This window comes from Pristis pectinata, chromosome 14, assembly GCF_009764475.1.
Source record: "Pristis pectinata isolate sPriPec2 chromosome 14, sPriPec2.1.pri, whole genome shotgun sequence".
Taxonomy (NCBI): Eukaryota; Metazoa; Chordata; class Chondrichthyes; order Rhinopristiformes; family Pristidae; genus Pristis; species Pristis pectinata.
Window position 1 is genome coordinate 3,525,996 of NC_067418.1, and position 20,784 is coordinate 3,546,779.

The following is a 20,784-nucleotide window of genomic DNA, read 5'->3' on the forward strand; positions in this document are numbered from 1 at the left end:
CCTGTTGGTACTTGTCTGGAGAACAGTAGATCTCTTTCCCTCTCTCTCTCTCCCTCTCCCTCTGTCGCTCTCTCTCCCCTCTTTCTCTCCCTCTCCCTCTCTCTCACACGCTCTCCATTCTGACCATGATGCCGAGGACTTTTGCCCAGGTCTTCCTGATTGCCGTAATGTTTCCCTCCCGTCCTGCCACAGATTCGAAAGCAGTGCAGAGTCAGAACGGTAAGACTGAGTTTAGTTCTTTAATCGTTTTTATAATTAAAGTAAAAGAAATTAACTATTACTGCTACAGTGACTTGAAAGGATAATGTAATGTCAACACAAAATTGTCTGACACTGAATGTACGAATAACATCGCCTTTGACTGCTATTTTAACAGGGTGCTAGCCCAATCAAGGCAAACAATGGGCCAAATGGCCTCCTTCCCTCTCCTTTGAGTCAGAATGTTTTGGTCCCAGTCGCAGTCCTAAGGCTTGATCACAACAATCTAGTTGATACAAGGAGGTTAATAAAAGCAGAAAGTGCTGAAAACACTCAGCAGGTCAGGCAGCATCTGTGGAAAGGGAAACAGAATGAATGTTTCAGGTCAATGGCCTTGCACCATCAACACCGATGAAGGGTCTCTGCCCTGGTACATTGGCTCTGTTTCTCTCTCCACGGATGCTGCCTGACCTGCCGAGTGTTTCCAGTATTTTCTGCTTTTGTTTCAGATTCCCAACATCTGCTGATTTTTGATTTTCATTTACTGATGCCAAGGAGTCTTGGATGGTCCCCTAGTATGATAAGATGGACTCTCGACCTCCCAATCTATCTTGTTATGTCCTTGCACCTTATTGTCTGCCTGCACTGCACTTTTTCTGTAACTGTAACACTTTATTCTGCATTCTGTTATTGTTTTCCCTTGTACTACCTCAATGTACTGATGTATGGAATGATCTGTATGGATGGCATACAAAACAAATCTGTATCTCGGTACATGTGACAATAATAAACCTGTTACCAGTTACCGGATGTTAAACTGAGGACATGTCCTGTCTTTCAGAGGCATCGATAGCATCCCTTGAGACCATTTGGATAAGAGCAGGATGTCCTGGCACTAATATTTTTGTCTGAGGAAATATTGGAATTGAAATTGGTTTATTATTGTCACAGTGAAAAACTTTGCATGCTATCCATACAGATCATTTCATCACATCAGTATATCGTGGTAGTACAAGGGAAAGTAATAACAGAAGGGAGAATATAGTGTTACAGTTACAGAGAAAGTGCAGTGCAGGCAGACATTAAGGTGCAAAGGCCATGACGAGGTAGATTGTGAGGTCAGGAGTTCATCTTTATCATACAAGAGGTCCGTTCAAGTGTCTTATAACAGTGGGATAAAAGCTGTCCTTGAGCCTGGTGGTACGTGCTTTCAGGCTTTTGTATCTTCTGCCCAATGGAAGGGTGGAGAATGTCCGGGGTGAGAGGGGTCTTTGATTATGCTGGCTGCTTTTCCGAGGCAGCAAGAAGTGTAGACAGAGTCCATGGAGGGGAGGCTGGTTTCCGTGATGTGCTGAGCTGTGTCCACAACTCTCTGCAGTCTCTTGCGGTCCTGGGCAGAGCAGTTGCCGTACCAAGCCGTGATGCATCCAGATAGGATGCTTTCTGTGGTACATCTATAACAATTGGTGAGGTTCAACAGGGACATGGCAAAATTCCTTATCCTTCTGAGGAAGTAGAGTCATTGATGCACCTTCTTGGCCATAGCATCTAGGTGGTCACCCAGCACAATCTATTGGTGATGTTTACACCTTGGAACTTGAAGCTCTCAACTATCTTCTCCTCAGTGCTATTGATATAGACAGGGACGTGTACTCTGCCCCCTTCCCCCCGCCTTCCTGAAGTCAATGACCAACTCTTTTGTTTTGTTGACATTGAGGGAGAGGTATTTATCTTGACATCACTAAAAACAGATCATTGGGTTTGTTGGAGCTTGTTGTGCCCAAAACGGCTTTGACCTTCCCAGTATTATACTAGCAGCTATGCATCAGAAGCAATATCGTTAGTGATGAGACCCAAGGACGCTGGAGAAAACTCTTCGACTCATTATCAAAACAGTAGCATGTTGTCTTTTAAGTGGTACTGAGCGGGGTGAGGGGTCCTCTAATCTGAAAGCCCCCACCACTTAGTGCTCACTGGAACACAATCTAGACCTTTGTGGTGTGAACACTGAATGGAATTAACAATGAATTTTCTAGTGTCAGATAACCCATACCTCCTATGTTGCCCCCCCCCTCCTTCTGATCCACCTCCAGCTCCCCCCGTCATCACCCAATTTCATCCCCCTCCCCCTCCAGGTCCCGTCCACCTACCACCCACACATTTCACCCACTGGAAACCCTCACCAGTTTGGTTTCATCTGCCCTTCACCTCTCCCCTACTGGTTCCCATTATCACCTGTTACTTATCAGATTCCAGCACCGGTGGTCTTCGTGTTCCTGCTTACTACCCTCAGTCCTCTGGCTCCACCTGTACCTTCTCTCCTCCCTCCTCACCCCACCCCACCTCGCTCCGTTTCCCTTACTTTCCTTCTACCTATCGCCCACCTGCATCTATCTCCCACCTCCACCCCTCCACCTCCCCCCCCCGGCTCCATCTGTCCGTCATCTTTCACCCCTCCTCAATCCACCTATAACCCACCAAACCTCTGCCTCATCCCTCCCCTCCTATCGGCCACCTCCCCTCTCCGCTCTCAGTCCTGATGCGGGGCCTTGTCCTGAAACACCAACAATTCCTTCCTCGCCACAGATGCTGCTCGACCTGCTGACTTCCTCCAGCAGATTGTGTGTTGCTCCAGCTTCCAGCATCCGTTGTCTCTCGTATCTCCTCTTATGTTGGGCATTCATGCATAAAATCTCCTTTGTTTGCTTGGTTTAACCTTAGTGAGAGAGAAACTTGAGGTTTAGTTTGTATTGGAAGGTAAATTTGCTTTAACTTTCTTTATGTTCATGCTCAGGGCTTTCACACACTCTATTAGTTTAACCTGTGACTGTAATAGTCTTGGAAGTGACATTTCTCCAATTTAAGGACGAACTGTACCACACAGAAACCACAACAGTAATGTTCATTGTTTCAACAACAGCAGGGGATAACAACAATTTAGAACATGGAACACAGAACAGTACAGGCCATTCGGCCCACGATGTTGTGCCGATCTTGATGCCAGTTTATACTAAATGCCCTCCTCCCGTGTATCATCCGTATCCCTCCATTACCCTCATATTCATGTGTCTATGTCAAAGCTTCTTAAACTTCACCAAACTGCCTGCTTCCACTACTTCCCCTGGTAACTCATTCCAGGCACCTGCCACACTCTGCGTAAAAAACTTGCCCCTCGTTTCGCCGTTAAACTTCCACCCTCCAACCTTAAAAGCATGTCCTCTGGTGTTTGACATTCCTACCCTGGGGAAAAGGTTCTGACTGTCTACCCTACCTGTGCCTCTCATAATCTTAAACACCTCTATCAGGTCTCCCCTCAGCCTCCGACGTTCCAGAGAAAACAACTAACGTTTGTCCAATCTCTCCTTATAGCTCAGACCCTCTAATCGACCCAGCATCCTGGTGAACCTCTTCCACACCCTCTCCTTCCTGTATGACTCTATGACTTTCTGACTAAGGCTCCATGCCTCAATACCCCAGTGCCAGTCAGTAGTAATTTTGGTTGGGGCTGGGGGAAGGTGTGTTTAAGATGATTCCTGGGAGCACTGATTACTTTGTACTTGTTATCCTCATTGTTATTGTCGAGATTTTTGTCGTTTGCACAAGTACGGTGAGGTACAGGTCCAATGAAAACTTGCTTGCAGCAGCATCACAGGCACGTAGGTACAGACAACACACAGAACATAAATTATACATATATCATACAAGACAATAAACAAAAAGTGTGCAAAACCAAACATTAGTGCTAAAACACTATTAGAAATAAGTCCACGGCAGTGCAAGTGAAGGTCCGTAGTGTTCTGTTGCTGAGGTAGGGTTAGGGTTGTGCAGGTCGGTTCAAGAACCTGATGGTTGAAGGGAAGTAGCTGTTCCTGAACCTGGTGGTGTGGGACTTCAGGCTTCTGTACCTCCTGCCCGATGGTAGCAGCGAGAAGATGGCATGGCCCAGATGTTGGGTATCCTTGATGATAGATGCCACCTTCTTGAGGCAGCACCTGCTGCAGATGCTGTCAGTGGTGGGGAGGGCTGTGCCCGTGACGGACTGGGCTGTGTCCCCCACTCTCTGCAGCCTCCTGTGTTCCTGTGCATTGAAATTGCCGTACCAGGCTGTGATGCTGAGTAGATTACATCTCCACTAAATAGTTTGGAGCACTGGCCTACAAGTAGCCCCAACGCTTGCTAACTTGCACTACCTCGAGTTCTGACACATTGAAGATAGAAGTATATTTGGAGACACAGGAGACTGCAGTTGGAATCTGGAGCAACACACAAAATGCTGCATGAACTTAATGGGTTGAGCAGCATCTTTGGAGGCAAAGGAATGGTCAACATTCTGGGTCAGGATGCTGCATCAGGATTGGTCCCAATCCTGGTCCTGATGCAGGCTCCCAACCGGAAACGTTGATTATCCCTTTGCTTCCACAGATGCTGCCTGACCCGCTGAGTTCCTCCAGCAGTTTGTTCTCTGCGCGAAACTAAGATTCTTGTCTGTTCTCCATCCAAGTTGTGAAGTGTGGTGTTCGTCCTGAGGAGGGAGGGGTCCAGTACTGGCTGGGTTTGTGGAAACGTATCGTTGGTGGCAAGGAGTCGCAGCCTGGGGCACACCCTTGGCAGGTAGGTGAGACTGAGTCCATGGGGCAAGCCTTCAATGTATGTTGGTGAGGTTCGTGGAGTTACATGGGCACCATGGAAATTGGAATTGGTTTATTATTGTCACGTACCGAGGTACAGTGAAGAACTTATCTTGCATACTGTTCATACAGATCAATTCATTACACAGTGCATTGATGTAGTGCAGGGTAAAACAATAACAGAATGCAGAATAAAATGTTGCAGTTACAGAGAAAGTGCAGTGCAGGCAGACAATAAGGTGCAAGGCCATAACGAGGTAGATTGTGAAGTCAAGAGTCCATCTTATTGTACTAGGGGACCATTCAATAGTGTTATAACAGAAGCTGTCCTTGAGCCTGGTGGTACGTGCTTTCAGGCTTTTGTATCTTCTGCCCGATGAGAGAGGGGAGAAGAGAGAATGTCCGGGGTGGGTGGGGTCTTTGATTATTCTCGACATTGTTCTGAAGCAGTGCCTGAACCTGTGTCAAATTGCTGGCTGAGATATCATGACAGGCTCTTAGTCATAGTCATAGAGTCATAGAGTGATACAGCACAGAAACAGGCCCTTTGGCCCAACTGGTCCATGCCGACCAAGATGCCTCATCCAAGCTAGTCCCATTTGCCCGTGTTCAGCCCATAAGCTTCTAAACCTTTCCAATCCATGTACCTGTCCAACTGTCTTTTAAGTTGTTATTGTACCTGCCTCAAGCACTTCCTCTGGCAGCTCGTTCCATATACGCACCACCCTCTGTGTGAAAAAATTGCCCCTCAGGTTCCTATTAAATCTCTCCCCTCTCACCTTAAACCTATGCCCTCTTGTTCTTGATTCCCCATCGCTGGGAAGAACATTGAGTGCATTCACCCTATCTATGCTCCAAATTAACCCTTAAGGTTGCCACGTAGGTCAATAGGGTTGTTAAGAAGGCGTATGGTGTGTTTGCCTTCATTAGTCAAGGTACTGAGTTCAAGAGCTGCGAGGTAATTTTGCAGCTCTATAGAATTCTTGTTAGACAACGCTTGGAGTATTGTGTTCAGTTCTGGTCGCCTCATTATAGGAAGGATGTTTAAGCTTTAGAGAGGGTGCAGAGGAGATTTATCAGGATGCTGCCTGGATTGGAGAGCATGTTTTATGAGGATAGGTTGAGTGAGCTCGGGCTTTTCTCTTTGGAGAGAAGGAGGATGAGAGGTGATTTGATAGAGGTGTACAAGATGATAAGAGGCATAGATCGAGTGGACAGTCAGAGACTTTTTCCCAGGGCGACAATGGCTAACACGAGGGGGCATAATTTTAAGGTGATTGGAGGAAGGTATAAAGGGGATGTCAGGGATAAGTTACACAGAGAGTGGTGGGTGCATGGAACACACTGCCGGCAGAGGTTGTGGGGGCAGATACATTAGGGACATTTAAGAGGCTCTTAGATAGACACATGAATGATAGAGAAATGGGGGGCTATGTGGGAGGAAAGGGTTAGATAGATCTTAGAGCAGGATAAAATGTCGGCACAACATTGTGGGCCGAGGGGCCTGTACTGTGCTGTAGTGTTCTATGTTCTACGGATGCTGCTGAAAAGATCATCCAATGAAAGGTCCTGTGAGATGATATAAAGGGGAAGCTCATAGATTGCTCGAGTTCATCCAATTACTTTGCTTCAGGAGCTTGAATCATTCATGTTTGAAGTGGTGTAGAAGAGATTATAGACCAACTAGTGATTGAGGAAAGGGATTAAGTTTGAGCCTAAAAAAAATCTACTTGAACAGGGAAAGGAGATGACCATTTCGCCCATTAAACCTGCTTGTGATATCCCATTTGTAAAGGAGGTGCTATCATTTTAACTTGCTGGGGCTTTGTTAAGGGGTCATCATAGATCATAGGACCAGGACCCTCACCCCACCATGACCATGCCTCCCATCAAATACCCGTCCCTACTCATCCCGTTTACCAGCTGCCAGTACATTTCAGCATATGGCAACTATTAAACAGCACAGGTGAGCAAATCTTGGATGTTACTTTGGAGTATTTTGGGGAAGTTGAAGTTGATTGTCTGTAAAATAGATTTAAAATGTAGCTGAGAAAGAACTGCTTACATGTTGATAGATACTTGGGGAAAGGAGCTTGGTACAAATTAAAATGTAGAAGAGCTGAAATAAGAATAGGAATGCTCAGCAGATCAGGCTGCATTTGTGGAGTGAGTAACAGAGTTAATGTAGATTTCTCATCGACTTGAAACATTAGCTCTGATTCTCTCTTCTCAGGTGCTGTCTGTGTCGGGTGTTTCCAGCACTGTATATTTTGATATGTTATTGAAAGAGACGTTAGGCTTCAGGTGAAGAGGTGGGGTTGGAGGAAATTTCGAAGAAGAGAGAGCGAGACAGTCGGAAGGGATTAGGGATGGGGCTGCAAAGTTTACGGCCTGAAAGAAATGAAGGTGTGGCCACAAACAGTGGGTTTAGAGAATACAGAGATAGACAGGAGGTGGGAGGAATGGAAAGGACACGATCCTGTAATGATTGGATTACTGGATTAGTAGCTAGAATTCTGGAGACCCAAAGATCCCACCAAAACAGCAAGGGAAATTTAATTTAAATTACCATACAAATCTGTTTTTTTCAAAAAAAAGAAAGGCCGGTAAAAGTAACCATGACTCTATTGGATTGTTAAAAAACACATGTGGCTGACTAATGTCCTTCAGGGAAGGAAATCTGTCATCCTTACCGAGCCTGTGCTACACCTGACTCCAGTCCCATCAGTGTTGACAGGTAGATGGCTCCATAGGAAGGTGGGGTTTTGTGCATTATTGTTCATCCTGGTGGGGTTCAGTGTATCAGTGGATGGTGTGTTTGGGTTCAGTGTAGTGGTGGGTGTCAGTGTGGTGTTGTTAGAGTGATGGGTCCCAGTGTGTTGGGTCTCAGTGTGGTGGGTCTCACTGTGTTGGGTGCCAGTGTGTTGAATCCCAGTGCGTTGGACCTCAGTGTGCTGGAGTTGTGAGCTTTGAGTCTGAATGTCCTGGTGTTGAGACTCAATGTGCTATGTTTGTGTTGTACGGGTCTGTGTACTCTCCCCACATTCTGTTATCTTCAAGTTCTCGCTTCTTGAACCGACCTGAAAAACCTTAATACTACCTCGGAAAAATACTTCTATCTTTCTCTCAACTTTCACTAGTGTCATTATATTCATTTTGGTTTATGTTGTTGTGTAAGTTACGTGCAATTTATGTTAATTGAAGTCTATGTTAACTTATGTTAGTAATGTACTATGCTGCTGCTACAAAATGCTAATCTTCAAGGCATTAAACTTAACGTTCTTCTACAGGTGTCTTTGAAACGACGTAAGGTGCATTACTGTGGAGGGACAATTATCAGTGCAAAGTGGGTGTTAACGGCCGCTCACTGCATTCGGGACAGGTACTGACCCAGAGAGGCCACCTTCTGATCATTGACTTTTCATTGAAAACAGTCAATTTAGATCAATAAATAACTTTGGAATTTGTTTATTATAAGTCTTCCCTTGTTGCTCTATTGCCTGGTGATTAGTCTCCAGATATGGGTCAGCCATTTAGGACGTAGCTGAGGGGAGACATCTGCACAGAGCTGTTGGGTGTCTCTATCCCAGAATCCGTGGAGACTCAGTCACTGACTGTATTTGAGGATTAGATGGTTAGACGTTTGCCTTTTATCCTGTTTATTGATTTATTGACCTTTCCTCCTGCTAAATCCTCCCAGCTACACTTCCCCAAGGTACGTGGTGCTGTGATTCCATGCTGCTCTTGAACACCTGGATGGAATTACATGAGGGATGAGGCAGGAAGAATGGGCGCCTTCCTCTGGAAACCCACAAAAATATCCAAAGGACATAAGAAATCACACCTGGAATAGGCATTCTGGGCCTGGACACGGCTTGCTCACTTTCTCACTTCAACCCTGTATCCCTTTTGTTTTGTAAAATCTATTTGAATATGCTCGACAACTGAGGCTCCACAGCCTCTGACACCACCCTCTCAGTGAAGAAGTTTCTTTCCATGCTGCCAGGATTAGAGGGCATGTGCCATGAGGAGAGGTTGGACAAACTTGGGCTGTTTTCTCTGGAGTGGCAGAGGCCGAGGGGAGACCTGATGGAAGTTTATAGAATTATGAGAGGCATAGATAGAGTAGAGAGCTGGTATCTTTTTCCCAGGGTCGTGATGTCTAATACCGGAGGGCATGCATTTATAGTCAGAGGGGTAAATTCAAAGGAGGTGTGCGGGACAAGTTTTTTTACACAGAAAGTGGTGGGTGCCTGGAATGCGCTGCCAGGGGTGGGGGTGGAGGCAGATACGATAGAGGCATTTAAGAGGCTCTTAGTTAGACGTGGATGTGCAGAGAATGGAGGGATATGGACCACGTGCAGGCAGAAGGGATTAGTTTAATTAGGCGTCATGAGTTTAATTGGTTTGGCACAACATTGTGGGCCGAAGGGCCTGTTCCTGTGCTGTTCTATGTTCTAATCTTTTATAGAAACATAGAAACATAGAAAACCTACAGCACAATTCAGGCCCTTCGGCCCACAAAGCTGTGCCGAACATGTCTCAACCCTAGAAATTACTAGGCTTACCCATAGCCCTCTATTTTACTCAGCTCCATTTACCTGTCTAACAGTCTCTTGAAAGACCCTATCATATCCACCTCCACCACCGTTGCCGGCAGCCCATTCCACACACTCACCACTCTCTGAGTAAAAAACTTACCCCTGACATCTCCTCTATATCTCCTCCCCAGCACCTTAAACCTATGTCCTCTTGTGGCCACCAATTCAGCCCTGGGGAAAAGCCTCTGACTATCTACCCGATCAATACTTCTCATCATCTTATACACCTCTATCAGGTCCCCCCTCATCCTCCGTCTCTCCAAGGAGTAAAGGCCGAGTTCCCTCAACCTGCTTTCATAAGACATGCTCCGCATTCCAAGCAGCATCCTTGTAAACCTCCTCTGCACCCTCTCTATGGCTTCCACATCTTTCCTGTAGTGAGGTGACCAGAACTGAGCACAATACTTCAAGTGAGGTCTGATCAGGGACCTATATAGCTGCAACAAAACCTCATGGCTCCTAAATTCAATTCCCCGATTGATGAAGGACAATACACCATATGCCTTCTTAACCACAGAGTCAACCTGCGCAGCCGCTTTGAGCGTCCTATGGACTTGGACCCCAAAATCCCTCTAATCCTCCACACTGCCAAGGGTCCTACCATTAATACTATATTCCACCAATATATTTGACCTATCAAAATGAACCACTTCACACTTATCTTGGTTGAACTGCATCTGCCGCTTCTCAGCCCAACTCTGCATCCTATCTATGTCCCCCTGTAACCTCTGACAGCCCTCCAAACTATTCACAACAACCCCAACCTTCGTGTCATCTGCAAACTTACTAACCCACCCCTCCACTTCCTCATCCAGGTTGTTTATAAAAATCACAAATAGTAAGGGTCCCAGTACAAACCCCTGAGCTACACCACCGGTCACCGACCTCCACTCAGAATACGACCCTTCAACAACCACTCTTTGCCTTCTGTGGGCCAGCCAGTTCTGGATCCACACTGCAATGTCCCCTTGTCTCCTTACCTTCTCCATAAGCCTTGCATGGGGTACCTTATCAAACATCTTGCTGAAATCCATATACACTACATCTACTGCTCTCCTTTCATTGATATGCTCAGTCACATCCTCAAAAAATTCAATCAGGCTCGTAAGACAGGGCCTGCCCTTGACAAAGCCATGCTGACCATTTCTAATTATGTTATACCTCTCCAAATGTTCATAAATCATGCCCCTCAGGATCTTCTCCATCAGCTTACCAACCACTGAGGTAAGACTCACTGACATATAATTTCCTGGGCTATCCCTACTCCCCTTCTTGAATAAGGGAACAACATCTGCAACCCTCCAATTTTCCGGAACCTCTCCCGTCTCCATCGACGATGCAAAACTCATCGTCAGAGGCTCTGCAATCTCATCCCTCACCTCCCACAGCAACCTGGGGTACATCTCATCTGGTCCTGGCGACTTATCTAACTTGATGCTTTCCAAAAGTTTCAGCACCACCTCTTTTCTAATATCTACATTCTCAAGCTTTTCAGGCCACTGTAAGTCCCCACTACAATCCCCCGGATCTTTTTCCGTGGTGAATACTGACATAAAGTACTCTTTAAGTACCTCTGCTATTTCTTCCAGATCCATACATACTTTCCCACTGCTGCACTTGATAGGCCCTATCCTTTCGCATCTCATCCTCTTGCTCTTCACATACTTGTAGAACGCCTTGGGGTTTTCCTTAATCCTGCCCGCCAAGGTCTTCTCATGTCCCCTTCTGGCTCTCCTAATCTCTTTCTTAAGTTCTTTCCTTTTAGCCTTGTACTGCTCAAGATCTCTAACATTACCTAGCTCATTCTTCTAAAACCCAGCGAGTATCAGACAGTCTTCCTCAATCTACCCTCAGAGGACAATTCCATCACCTCAGAAAGTATTCTCGTAAACCTGCATTGTACTGACTCCAGTAAATCCCTTTTTAGGTACCAAAACTGCATCTAGTGCACCACATGAGGTGTAATCTCAACAGAACATCTTTACTTCTGTGCTCCAGCCTTTTCACATTGAAGACCAACAGCCCCATTTGCCTCCATATGTTGTTGTGTCTCCTGGATCCCTCTGTACGACAGCAGGTCCAGATGTAGGGTCTCAACCTGAAACATTAACTGTCCATCTCCCCCCACAGATGCTGCTCGACCCACTGAGTTCCTCCAGCAGATTGTTTGTTGCTCCAGATTCTGGCATCTGCCGTCTCCTGTGTCTCCACTTTGTTACTTCCCCACTGTGTAAAATATGTTCCCCACTTTTTTTCCGATTTTACTCACCAAAGCGAGTAATGTGCAGCACGGTAGTGTAGCAGTTAGTGTAATGCTATTACAGTGCCAGTGACCCGGGTTCATCTGGCCGCTGTCTGTAAGGAGCTTGTACGTTCTCCCCGTGTCTGCCTGGGCTTCCTCTGGGTGCTCCGGTTTCCTCCCACATTCCAAAGACGTATGGGTTCGGAAGTTGTGGGCATGCTACGTTGGCGCCGGAAGCGTGGCGACACTTGCGGGCTGCCCCCAGAACACTCTACGCAAAAGTGGGGACTCGATGGGCCGAAATGCCTACTTCCATGCTGTATGCCCATGATGTGGGGAAGTGTTAAGATATCTTTATTAGTCACGTGCACATCAAGACACACAGCGAAATGCATCTTTTGCAGCGAGTGTTCTGGGGGCAGCCCGCAAGTGTCGCCATGCTTCCGGCGCCAACGTAGCACACCCACAACTTCCTAACCCGTACGTCTTTGGAATGTGGGAGGAAACCGGAGCACCCGGAGGAAACTCATGCAGACACGGGGAGAACGTACAAACTCTTTACAGACAGTGTCCGGAATTGAACCCGGGTCGCTGGCACTGTAATAACGTTATGCTAACCGCTACACTACCGTGCCGACAAGGGGGAGATGGGAATGGGTGGGTGGGGATAATGGTGGGGAGTTGGGGTGCAGTGGGGACAGGGATGGTTATAAGGAGGGGAGTCTCATTCCAAGGCCCTGACAAGCAAGGCCAAGTTCTCGAACAGTGTTTGTTGCAGTGAGTCACAGATCTGGGTGGAGTGTGGATCGAGGATTGACAGAACAGGGGCGGAGCTGGTGGAGCTGCTGCCTCACTGCACCAGAGACAAAGGTTCGATCCTGCCCTCGGGCGCTGTCTGTGTGGAGTTTGCACGTTCTCCCGTTCCCTCCCATAGCCCAGAGACATTGGAGTTGCGAAAAAAAAATCCTGCAGATGCAGGAACCTGGAGCGATACACACATAGTGCAAGAGGAACTCAGCAGGTCAGGCGGCATCTGCGGAGGGAAATAATCAGACGATGATTCGGGCTGAACCCCTTCATCAGGACTGGAAAGGAAGAGGGCAGAAGCCAGAATAAGAAGGTGGGGGGAGGGGGAGGAGCACACGCAGGCAGGGGAGAGGTGAGTTCAGGTGAGGGGGGGAAGGTAGGTGGGTGGGGTAGGGGGGAGGAATATGTAATAACTGAGAGGTGATCGGTAGAAGAGGCAAAGGGCTGGAGGAGGAGGAATCCGGTAGGAGAGGGCAGTGGACCGTGGAATCACAAGATCACAAGACAAGGGAGCAGAAGTAGGCCATTCGGCCCTTCGAGTCTGCTCCAGGGAAAAGAAAGGGAAAAGGGGAAAAAGAAATGAGAAATGGGGGAAAAAAGTCTGCCCCATGAGCTAAAGGGAAAAAAAGAAGAAAAAAAAAGAAGAAAAATATTCCTTTCTAGCCCCAATTTCTGGCCTTATCCCCATATCCCTTGATACCTTGACCAATTAGATATCTACCTCCTCCTTAAATGCCTCCAATAATCGGGCCTCCACTGCTGTACATGGCAAAGAATTCCATAAACTCACTACCCTCTGGCTAAAGAAATTTCTCCTCATCTCTGTTTTAAACCTGTACCCTCTAATTCTAAGACTGTGCCCTCTGGTCCTGGACTCACCCACCAAGGGAAACAGCTTGGCCACATCTACTCTGTCCAGTCCTTTCAACATTCGAAATGTTTCTATGAGGTCCCCTCTCATTCTTCTGTACTCCAGTGAGTACAGTCCAAGAGCCGACAAACACTCATCGTATGTCAGCCCTTTCATTCCGGGAATCATCCTCGTAAATCTCCTCTGAATAAAGGAGGGGAGGAGAGGAGATGGGCAGGTCATCAAGGCGGGGTGAGGGAGCCACAGGAATAAGGGAAGACAAAGGAGTGTGGGGGGGGTAAGAAACAGAAGGGGTGTTTGGAGTTGGTAGGTTTATTGGCTGCTGTAAATTCTCCCTAGTGTGTAGAATCAGGGTGGTGGGGGGGAGTTGATGGGAGCGTGGGGAGAATAAAAAAAGATTAGCGTAAGCGGGTGTTTGATGGTCAGCACAGACTCAGTGGGCGGAAGGGCCTGTTTCTGTGCTGTCTGACTCTATGGCTTTAGACGGCCGATGAGTGTTTCTCCTGCAATGTTACTCTTTGCTTATCCCTGGTCTCCTCAGGAACATCCTGTCCGTGTTGAAGGTAACAGCTGGGGAACATAACCTGAAGAACACAGAGAGCGAGGAGCAAACCCAGACAGTCAAGCGAGTCATCATCCACCCCAAGTTCAAGGCCGCCTACCCTGTCGAGTATGATGTTGCTCTTCTGGAACTCAGTGGCAACTTCACTTTTGGTAACTTTTGGTGAAACAGCCTTTGATTATTGAGCAAACAGAAAAAATGCCGGAGGAACTCAACGGGTCATGGCAGCATCTTTAGAGGGAAATGGACAGTCGACGTTTCAGGTCGAGCCCCTTCATCTGGACCAGATGGAGGATCTCAACCCGAAACGTTGACTGTCCATTTCCCTGCACAGATGCTGCCTGACCCGCTGAGTTCCTCCAGCGCTTTGCGTGTTGCTCCAGATTCCAGAATCTGCAGTCTCTCGTGTTTTCTTTTTATCTATTGACCTCTTTCCCTTAAAGGCTTTTGTTCCAATGTACACACCTTCATGGCTTTGGTAGACCATTGGATGTTGTATATTTCTGACAGCTTGATAGAACTTAGTGACACAGACATGAAAACGAAATCTCCAACTTCTTGCATTAAAGGTGAGAGAGCAAAAGTTCAAAGGAGATGTGCAGGGCAAGATTTTTATACTGAGAGTGTGCTTGGAATACACTGCCAGTGGAGGCAAATACGGTACAGATATTTAAGAGGCTCTTTGATAGGCACATAAATGGGGGATATGCACATGTGCACATTGTGTAGGCAGAAGGGATTAGTTTAATTGGGCATTTAATTACTAGTTTAATTAGTTCGGTACAACATCGTGAACCGAAGGGCCTGTTCCTGTGCTGTACTGTTCTATGTTCTGGAGACTACTCCCCAATTGGGAAGACTATCCCAGTAACTGCACTGTTCTTACTTTCCCACTCCAGGTTCTTATGTTTATCCAGCCTGCCTTCCTGGAGAGGATGATAATTTTGATACAGGAACCATCTGCACTACCATTGGTTGGGGTCGGCTGTCCGAGGGTAAGGCCTGAGTGTGGGACATTGTTGTGGCAGAGCCAAAAGTCTGAAGATCAAGACCTGTTGTCCAAAAGGAAGGCAGGAATTCCAATTGGGATTAGATGTGCTGGGTCTTGGTCTGGTGATGAGTAATGTACACGCACCGGTGCCTGATCATAACTACCTGATGCCTCTCCTAAAGTCAGAATCAGAATCAGGTTTATTATCCCTGACATGTGTTGTGAAACTTGTTGTTTTGCAGCAGCAATACAGTACAAGGCATAAAGACATAAAAAATTACGACAAAGTTACAAAACTAAATAAATAGTGCAAAAGAGGAATAATGAGGTAGTGTTCATGGGTTCATGGACCGTTCAGAAATCTGATGGCAGAGGGGAAGAACCTGTTCCTGAAACATTGAGTGTGGGTCTTCAGGCTCCTGTACCTCCTCCCCGATGGCAGTAACGAGAAGCGGACATGTCCCAGGTGGTGAGGGTTCTTAGTGATGGATGCCACCTTCTTGAGGCACCGCCTCTTGAAGATGTCCTCGATGGTGGGGAGGGTTGTGCCCGTGATGGAGCTGGCTGAGTCTACAACCCTCTGCAACATCTTGTGATCCTGTGCATTGGAGCCTCCATACCAGGCAGTGATGCAACCAGTCAGAATGTTCTCCCCCGTACATCTATAGAAATTTGCAAGGGTCTTTAGTGATATAACAAATCTCCTCAAACTCCTAATCAAGTAGAGCTGCTGGCGTGCCTTCTTGTGATTGCATCAACATGTTGCGCCCAGGATAGATTCCTCCCGTGTCTTACCCATCACTGTGAATCAGTGCCTTGAATCATCAGTGAATGGGAACAGCCTCACTCCCTATGCTCTACCTGTACCCAGCGTGATCCCATCCACCTCCAGCAAATCTTTGGAGGAAAACGGACAGTTGATGTTTCAGGTCGAGACCCTTCATCTGGATCTGACACGTCAACTGTCCACTTCCCTCCACAGATGCTGCCTGACCTGCTGAGTTCCTCCAGCATCTTGTGTGTTGCTCCAGATTCCAGCATCTGCAGTCTCCTGTGTCTCCATCAAACCTCCCCTCAACCTTCTTTGTTCCAAGGAGATAAATGCCCACTTTTCTACCTAACCTTGCATCTGAAGTCCCTCTTCCAAGGACTGCCATACTCAGCCACTGTAGTGATATTTTTTTCCATTCATTCCAGGGGTGTGGGCTTCCCAGGCTGAACCAGCATTTAATTGCCCATCCCTGGTTGCCCTTGAGAAGGTGGAAGTGAGCTCCCTTCTTGAACCGCTGCAGTCCCTGAGATGTGGGTGCACCCACAGTGCTGTCAGGGAGGGAGTTCCAGGATGTTGACCCAGCGACGGTGAAGGTCTCCACCTGCTCCTCGTATGAACCTTTGCATGCTTGTGTCATTTCTGTGTTGTCCACAAGGTGGGAAGTTGCCAAACACTCCACAGGAGGTCGAACTACCCATCCTGGACTTCAAGAGCTGCTTAAAGGTGATGCAATTGGTGATAAAACAATTCAAGGGGGAAACGCTGCTCTGCGCGGGGTTCCCCAGCGGGGGAAGAGACGCATGTCAGGTAAGGAAGAGGATAAAGGAAGACTCACATTTATATAGCACCCTGCACCACCTCCCGAAGCCATCAAGGTCCAACTGAGCTGTCCTGGCTGGAGGCAACATAGGAAGAATCTCAGCCAATTTATGCACAAGAAAAATCCCACAAAGAGCAATGAGGTAAACCACAATGTTAGTTGAGGATGAATATTGGCCTCAGGGTAGAAGGGAGAGCATCTCAGATCTTGTACAAGTTAGCACCATGAGATGGTTTGCATTCAACTGAGAGTGCAGGCAGTTCCCCTGGCAGTGTGGCACTCACTCAGTCCTGCACTGTGAAGGTCAGCCTAAAGATTGTGCTAAATTTGGTATTGGTTTGTTATTGTCACATGTACTGAGACACAGTGAAAAGCTTTTGTCTGCGTGCCATCCAGACTGATCATTCCTGTACGTAAGTACATCGAGGTAGTAAAAAGGAAAACAGAATGCAGAATATAGTGTTATAGTTCCAGAGAAAGTGCAGTGCAGGCAGACAATAAGGTGCAAGGGCCACAATGAGGTAGATTGGGAGATCAAGAGTTCATCTTTTAGTGTATGAAACGTCTGTTCAAGAGTCTGATAACAGTGGGATAGAAGCTGTCCTTGAGCCTGGTGGTACGTACTTTCAGGCTTTTGTACCTTCTGTACCTTCAATGGGAGGGGGAGAAGAGAGAATGTCCAGAGTGGGAGGGGTCGTTGATTATGTCGGCTCCTTTCCCGAAGCAGCGGGAAGTGTAGACGGAGTCAGTGAAGGGGATGCTGGTTTGCGCGCATTGAACCCTCTGTCTTTAACTCAGAGGGGTGTGAGCCTTCCACTCAGTCACCTGCTGATGTTATAGAATCCTAGAGAGAGACAGCATGGAAACAGGCCTTTCTGCCCGTTGTGTCCATGCCGACCATCAACCACCCATTTACACCAAACCTACATTAATCCTTTTATTTGTTCACCCCACATTCCCATCAACTTCCCCCCCCAACAGATTCTACCCCTCACCTACACAGGGGCAATTTACAGCAGCCAATTAACCCACCAACCCGCGTGCCTTTGGGATATGGGAGGAAACGGGAGCATCCAGGGGAAACCCACGCGGTCACAGGGAGAAACCCCACACAGACAGAACCTGAGGTCGGGATTGAACTCGGCTTGATGTTTCTCTGTTGTTGGTCTGCTAGCTGCACCCCAGTGCTGCCCAGTTATTTGTCATGTTTGGACCTCAAGCAATAACCTGACCTCCACAGACCAACAATCAGAATCAGGTTTTATTATCACTGACACATGTCGTGAAATTTGTTGTTTTGTGGCAGCAGTACAGTGCAAGACTTAAAAATTACTATAAGTTACAAAAATAAATAAATAGTGCAAAAGAGGAATAACGAGGTAGTGTTCATGGGTTCATGGACTGTTCAGAAATCTGATGGCGGAGGGGAAGAAGTTGTTCCTGAATCACTGAATGTGGGTCTTCAGGCTCTTGGATCTCCTCCCCGATGGTAGTAACGAGAAGAGGGCATGTCCCGGGTGGTGAGGGTCCTTAGTGATGGATGCCACCTTCTAGAGGCACCGTCTATCCCAGATGGTGTGGGAGGTAACACCAACAGACCTTTCAAAGCCTAATGATAAAGGAGGAAAGATCATGGCAAAGACTGCCAGCAAGTATTGGACAAGTTCTTGTTCGCAGTGATACCACCTACAGTCCTTGAGAGGACACCTCATGAAAGAGGCATTGATCTTGGAAGAAGTTTTTCATGTTCATCAGAATGTTCCCAAGCTCCAAGGAATAAACAATGAGGAGTGGTTCTGGGGGGCAGCCTGCAAGTTACCCTGAATCGTTTGATCTTTGACTGAATGGCCTCCTATGATTCTGCTTATACAAGGGGTACCATAGGTGTGGAACTGTCTCTTACACAAGATCAGTAGCTGCTAGTTCAACCACATCGGATATCAAAAGCTTTTACAAATGGAGAGGCAGGTACTCTCACAACATTTGAGAATCATTGACAGGTACTTGAAGGCTGTAGACCATGGGCTGGTAAATGGGATTAGTGTAGTTGGGCACTGGATGGTCAGTATGGACACGTGGGCCAAAAGGCCTGTTTCTGTGCTGTATAAACCTGTGACTCTAGGAAAAGCCAAGGGCTATGGAGCCAAACCAAAATGCACATCAGCCTCAGTCTAATTAGAGACATAGATTCATAGTCATACAGCACAGAAACAGGCCCTTCGGCCCAAATAGTCCATGCCAACCAAGGCCACCTGATCTAGTCCCATATTTCTCTTGAGCTTAGGAAATCCCTCTAACCTTTCCTATCCATGTACCTGTCCAAGTGCCTTTTAAATGTTGTTAATGTACCTGCCTCAACCACTTCCTCTCAAGAGTTGGTGCAGGGGACAAGGATTCAGACATCTGGGCCATTGGGATCCCTTTTGGGAGAGAGATGACCTGTACAAGAGGGATGGGTTGCACCCGAACTGGAGAGGGCCCAATATCCCAAAACCCAGCGCATCACGGACACCAGCCTCCCCTCCTTGGACTCTGTCTTTACCTCTCGTTGTCTTGGTGAAGCAGCCGGCATAATCAAAGACCCCACCCACCCGGGTCATTCTCTCTTCTCTCCTCTTCCATCAGGTAGAAGATACAGGAGCCTGAGGGCACGTCCCACCAGGCTCAAGGACAGCTTCTACCCCACAGCGATAAGACTATTGAACAGTTTCCTTATACAATGAGATGGACTCTGACCTCACAATCTACCTTTTTGTGACCTTGCACCTTATTGCACTGCACTTTCTCTGTAGCTGTGACACTTTACTCTGTACTGTTATTGTTTTTACCTGTACTACATCAATGGTCTCTCTACTAACTCAATGTAACTGCACTGTGTAATGAATTGACCTGTACGATTGGTTTGTAAGACAAGTTTTTCACTGTACCTCGGTACAAGTGACAATAATAAACCAATACCAATACCAATACCTGGTGGGCAGATTTGCTGGTTCTACTAGGGAGGGTTTGAACTTGATCAGCAGGAGGGTGGGATCCAAAGCAGAAGAGAGGCAGACAGGGCAGGCATGGTAGTGTAGCTGTTAGCGTAACTCTATTTCAGAGCCAGCGAGCCAGGTTCAATTCCGGCCACTGTCTGTAAGGATTTTGTACGTTCTCCCCATGTCTGTGTGGGTTTCCTCCGGGTGCTCTGGTTTCCTCCCACATTCCAAAGGTGTTCAGGTTAGGCAGTTGTGGGCACACTGTGTTGGCGCCAGAAGCATGGCGACACTTGCGGGCTGCCCCCAGAACACTCTATGCAAAAGATGTATTTCACTGTGTGTTTCGATGTATTGTGACTAATAAAGAAATCTATCTAAAAATGCTGACCAAGAAATCTATCCAAGCTGGTCCCATTTGTCTGGGATTGGGCATTTCTCCCTCAACTGAATGACAGAACAGACTTGAGAGGTGGAGTGGCCTTCTCCTCTTCCTCTGGAAGGTATCGAACTGTTAAATGTTTAATTTTTGGGTTACAGTGGGTAGCTTTCCCTCAAAGCTCAAACTGTGGTGTGTAGAACATTGAACAAGTGTTCAGGTCTGGTAACGTATCATTCCCTTATCAGAAAGGGGGAAAGACACCCAAATTTCTCTTGATCTTGGGACGTCCTCTACAGCTGCTGAAATACTTTTTGAGACGCATCTGCTGTTGTAAGGCAGGAAGCGTGTGGCCATTTTGTGCGCAGTAAGCTCCCATGAAGAACAATGTGTTGACGACTCATTAATGGGGGTGGGAAGGAGAACCTGTTGTGAGGAGTAAACCCAGTGGCTGATATCCTGCTGGTGACCAGCAGTGTTTCTCCTCGGCTGTGTTGGTCATGTGATTCGATCCGTCACTTTTTTTTTACCGGAGGGTGATTCAGGTGGTCCCCTGATGTGTCGGCGTGAGGGCGGTTCCTGGACCGTGGCTGGTGTCACCTCGTGGGGGATGGGCTGTGGCCGCAGTTGGAAGGACAATGAAAGAAAATCACCCAACAACCGAGGGACCCCCGGCGTCTTCACCAAGGTGAAGGCTTTGAGATCATGGATTCAACAGAGTATGAACAGCGGTACGGAATTGGAATCACTGTCTGCTTAATGGGATCGGCTAAACACTGGCAAGCAATGGGTGTGGATAGGGAAGGTGATTAGAACAGAAGAGCTTGTCCTCGTGTGATTGGTTATGTTTTCTTTGCTTCTCCGCAGACTAAGCAGAAAGAGGCCATTCATCCCATTAATTGTGTGACAGCTCTCTGCCGAGCAGTTCCATGAGTCCC

At 47.2% G+C, this 20,784-nt stretch overlaps 1 protein-coding gene across 2 annotated transcripts in view; it reads left to right on the forward strand.

Moving 5' to 3' along the window:
* Window positions 1-20,784, forward strand: part of LOC127577916 (ovochymase-2-like) — a 39,898-nt gene continuing 19,114 nt past the window's right edge. The window contains exons 1-7 of one of the 2 annotated variants that reach the window (XM_052029592.1): window positions 1-219; window positions 4,700-4,809; window positions 8,117-8,208; window positions 13,889-14,061; window positions 14,809-14,904; window positions 16,328-16,478; window positions 20,378-20,577. In XM_052029592.1, coding sequence (XP_051885552.1) covers window positions 126-219; window positions 4,700-4,809; window positions 8,117-8,208; window positions 13,889-14,061; window positions 14,809-14,904; window positions 16,328-16,478; window positions 20,378-20,577 — 916 coding nt within the window. In that variant the 5' untranslated portion in view covers window positions 1-125. Of the gene's footprint in view, window positions 220-4,699; window positions 4,810-8,116; window positions 8,209-13,888; window positions 14,062-14,808; window positions 14,905-16,327; window positions 16,480-20,377; window positions 20,578-20,784 lie in introns of both variants that reach the window. The other variant, XM_052029593.1, reaches the window with a different exon arrangement.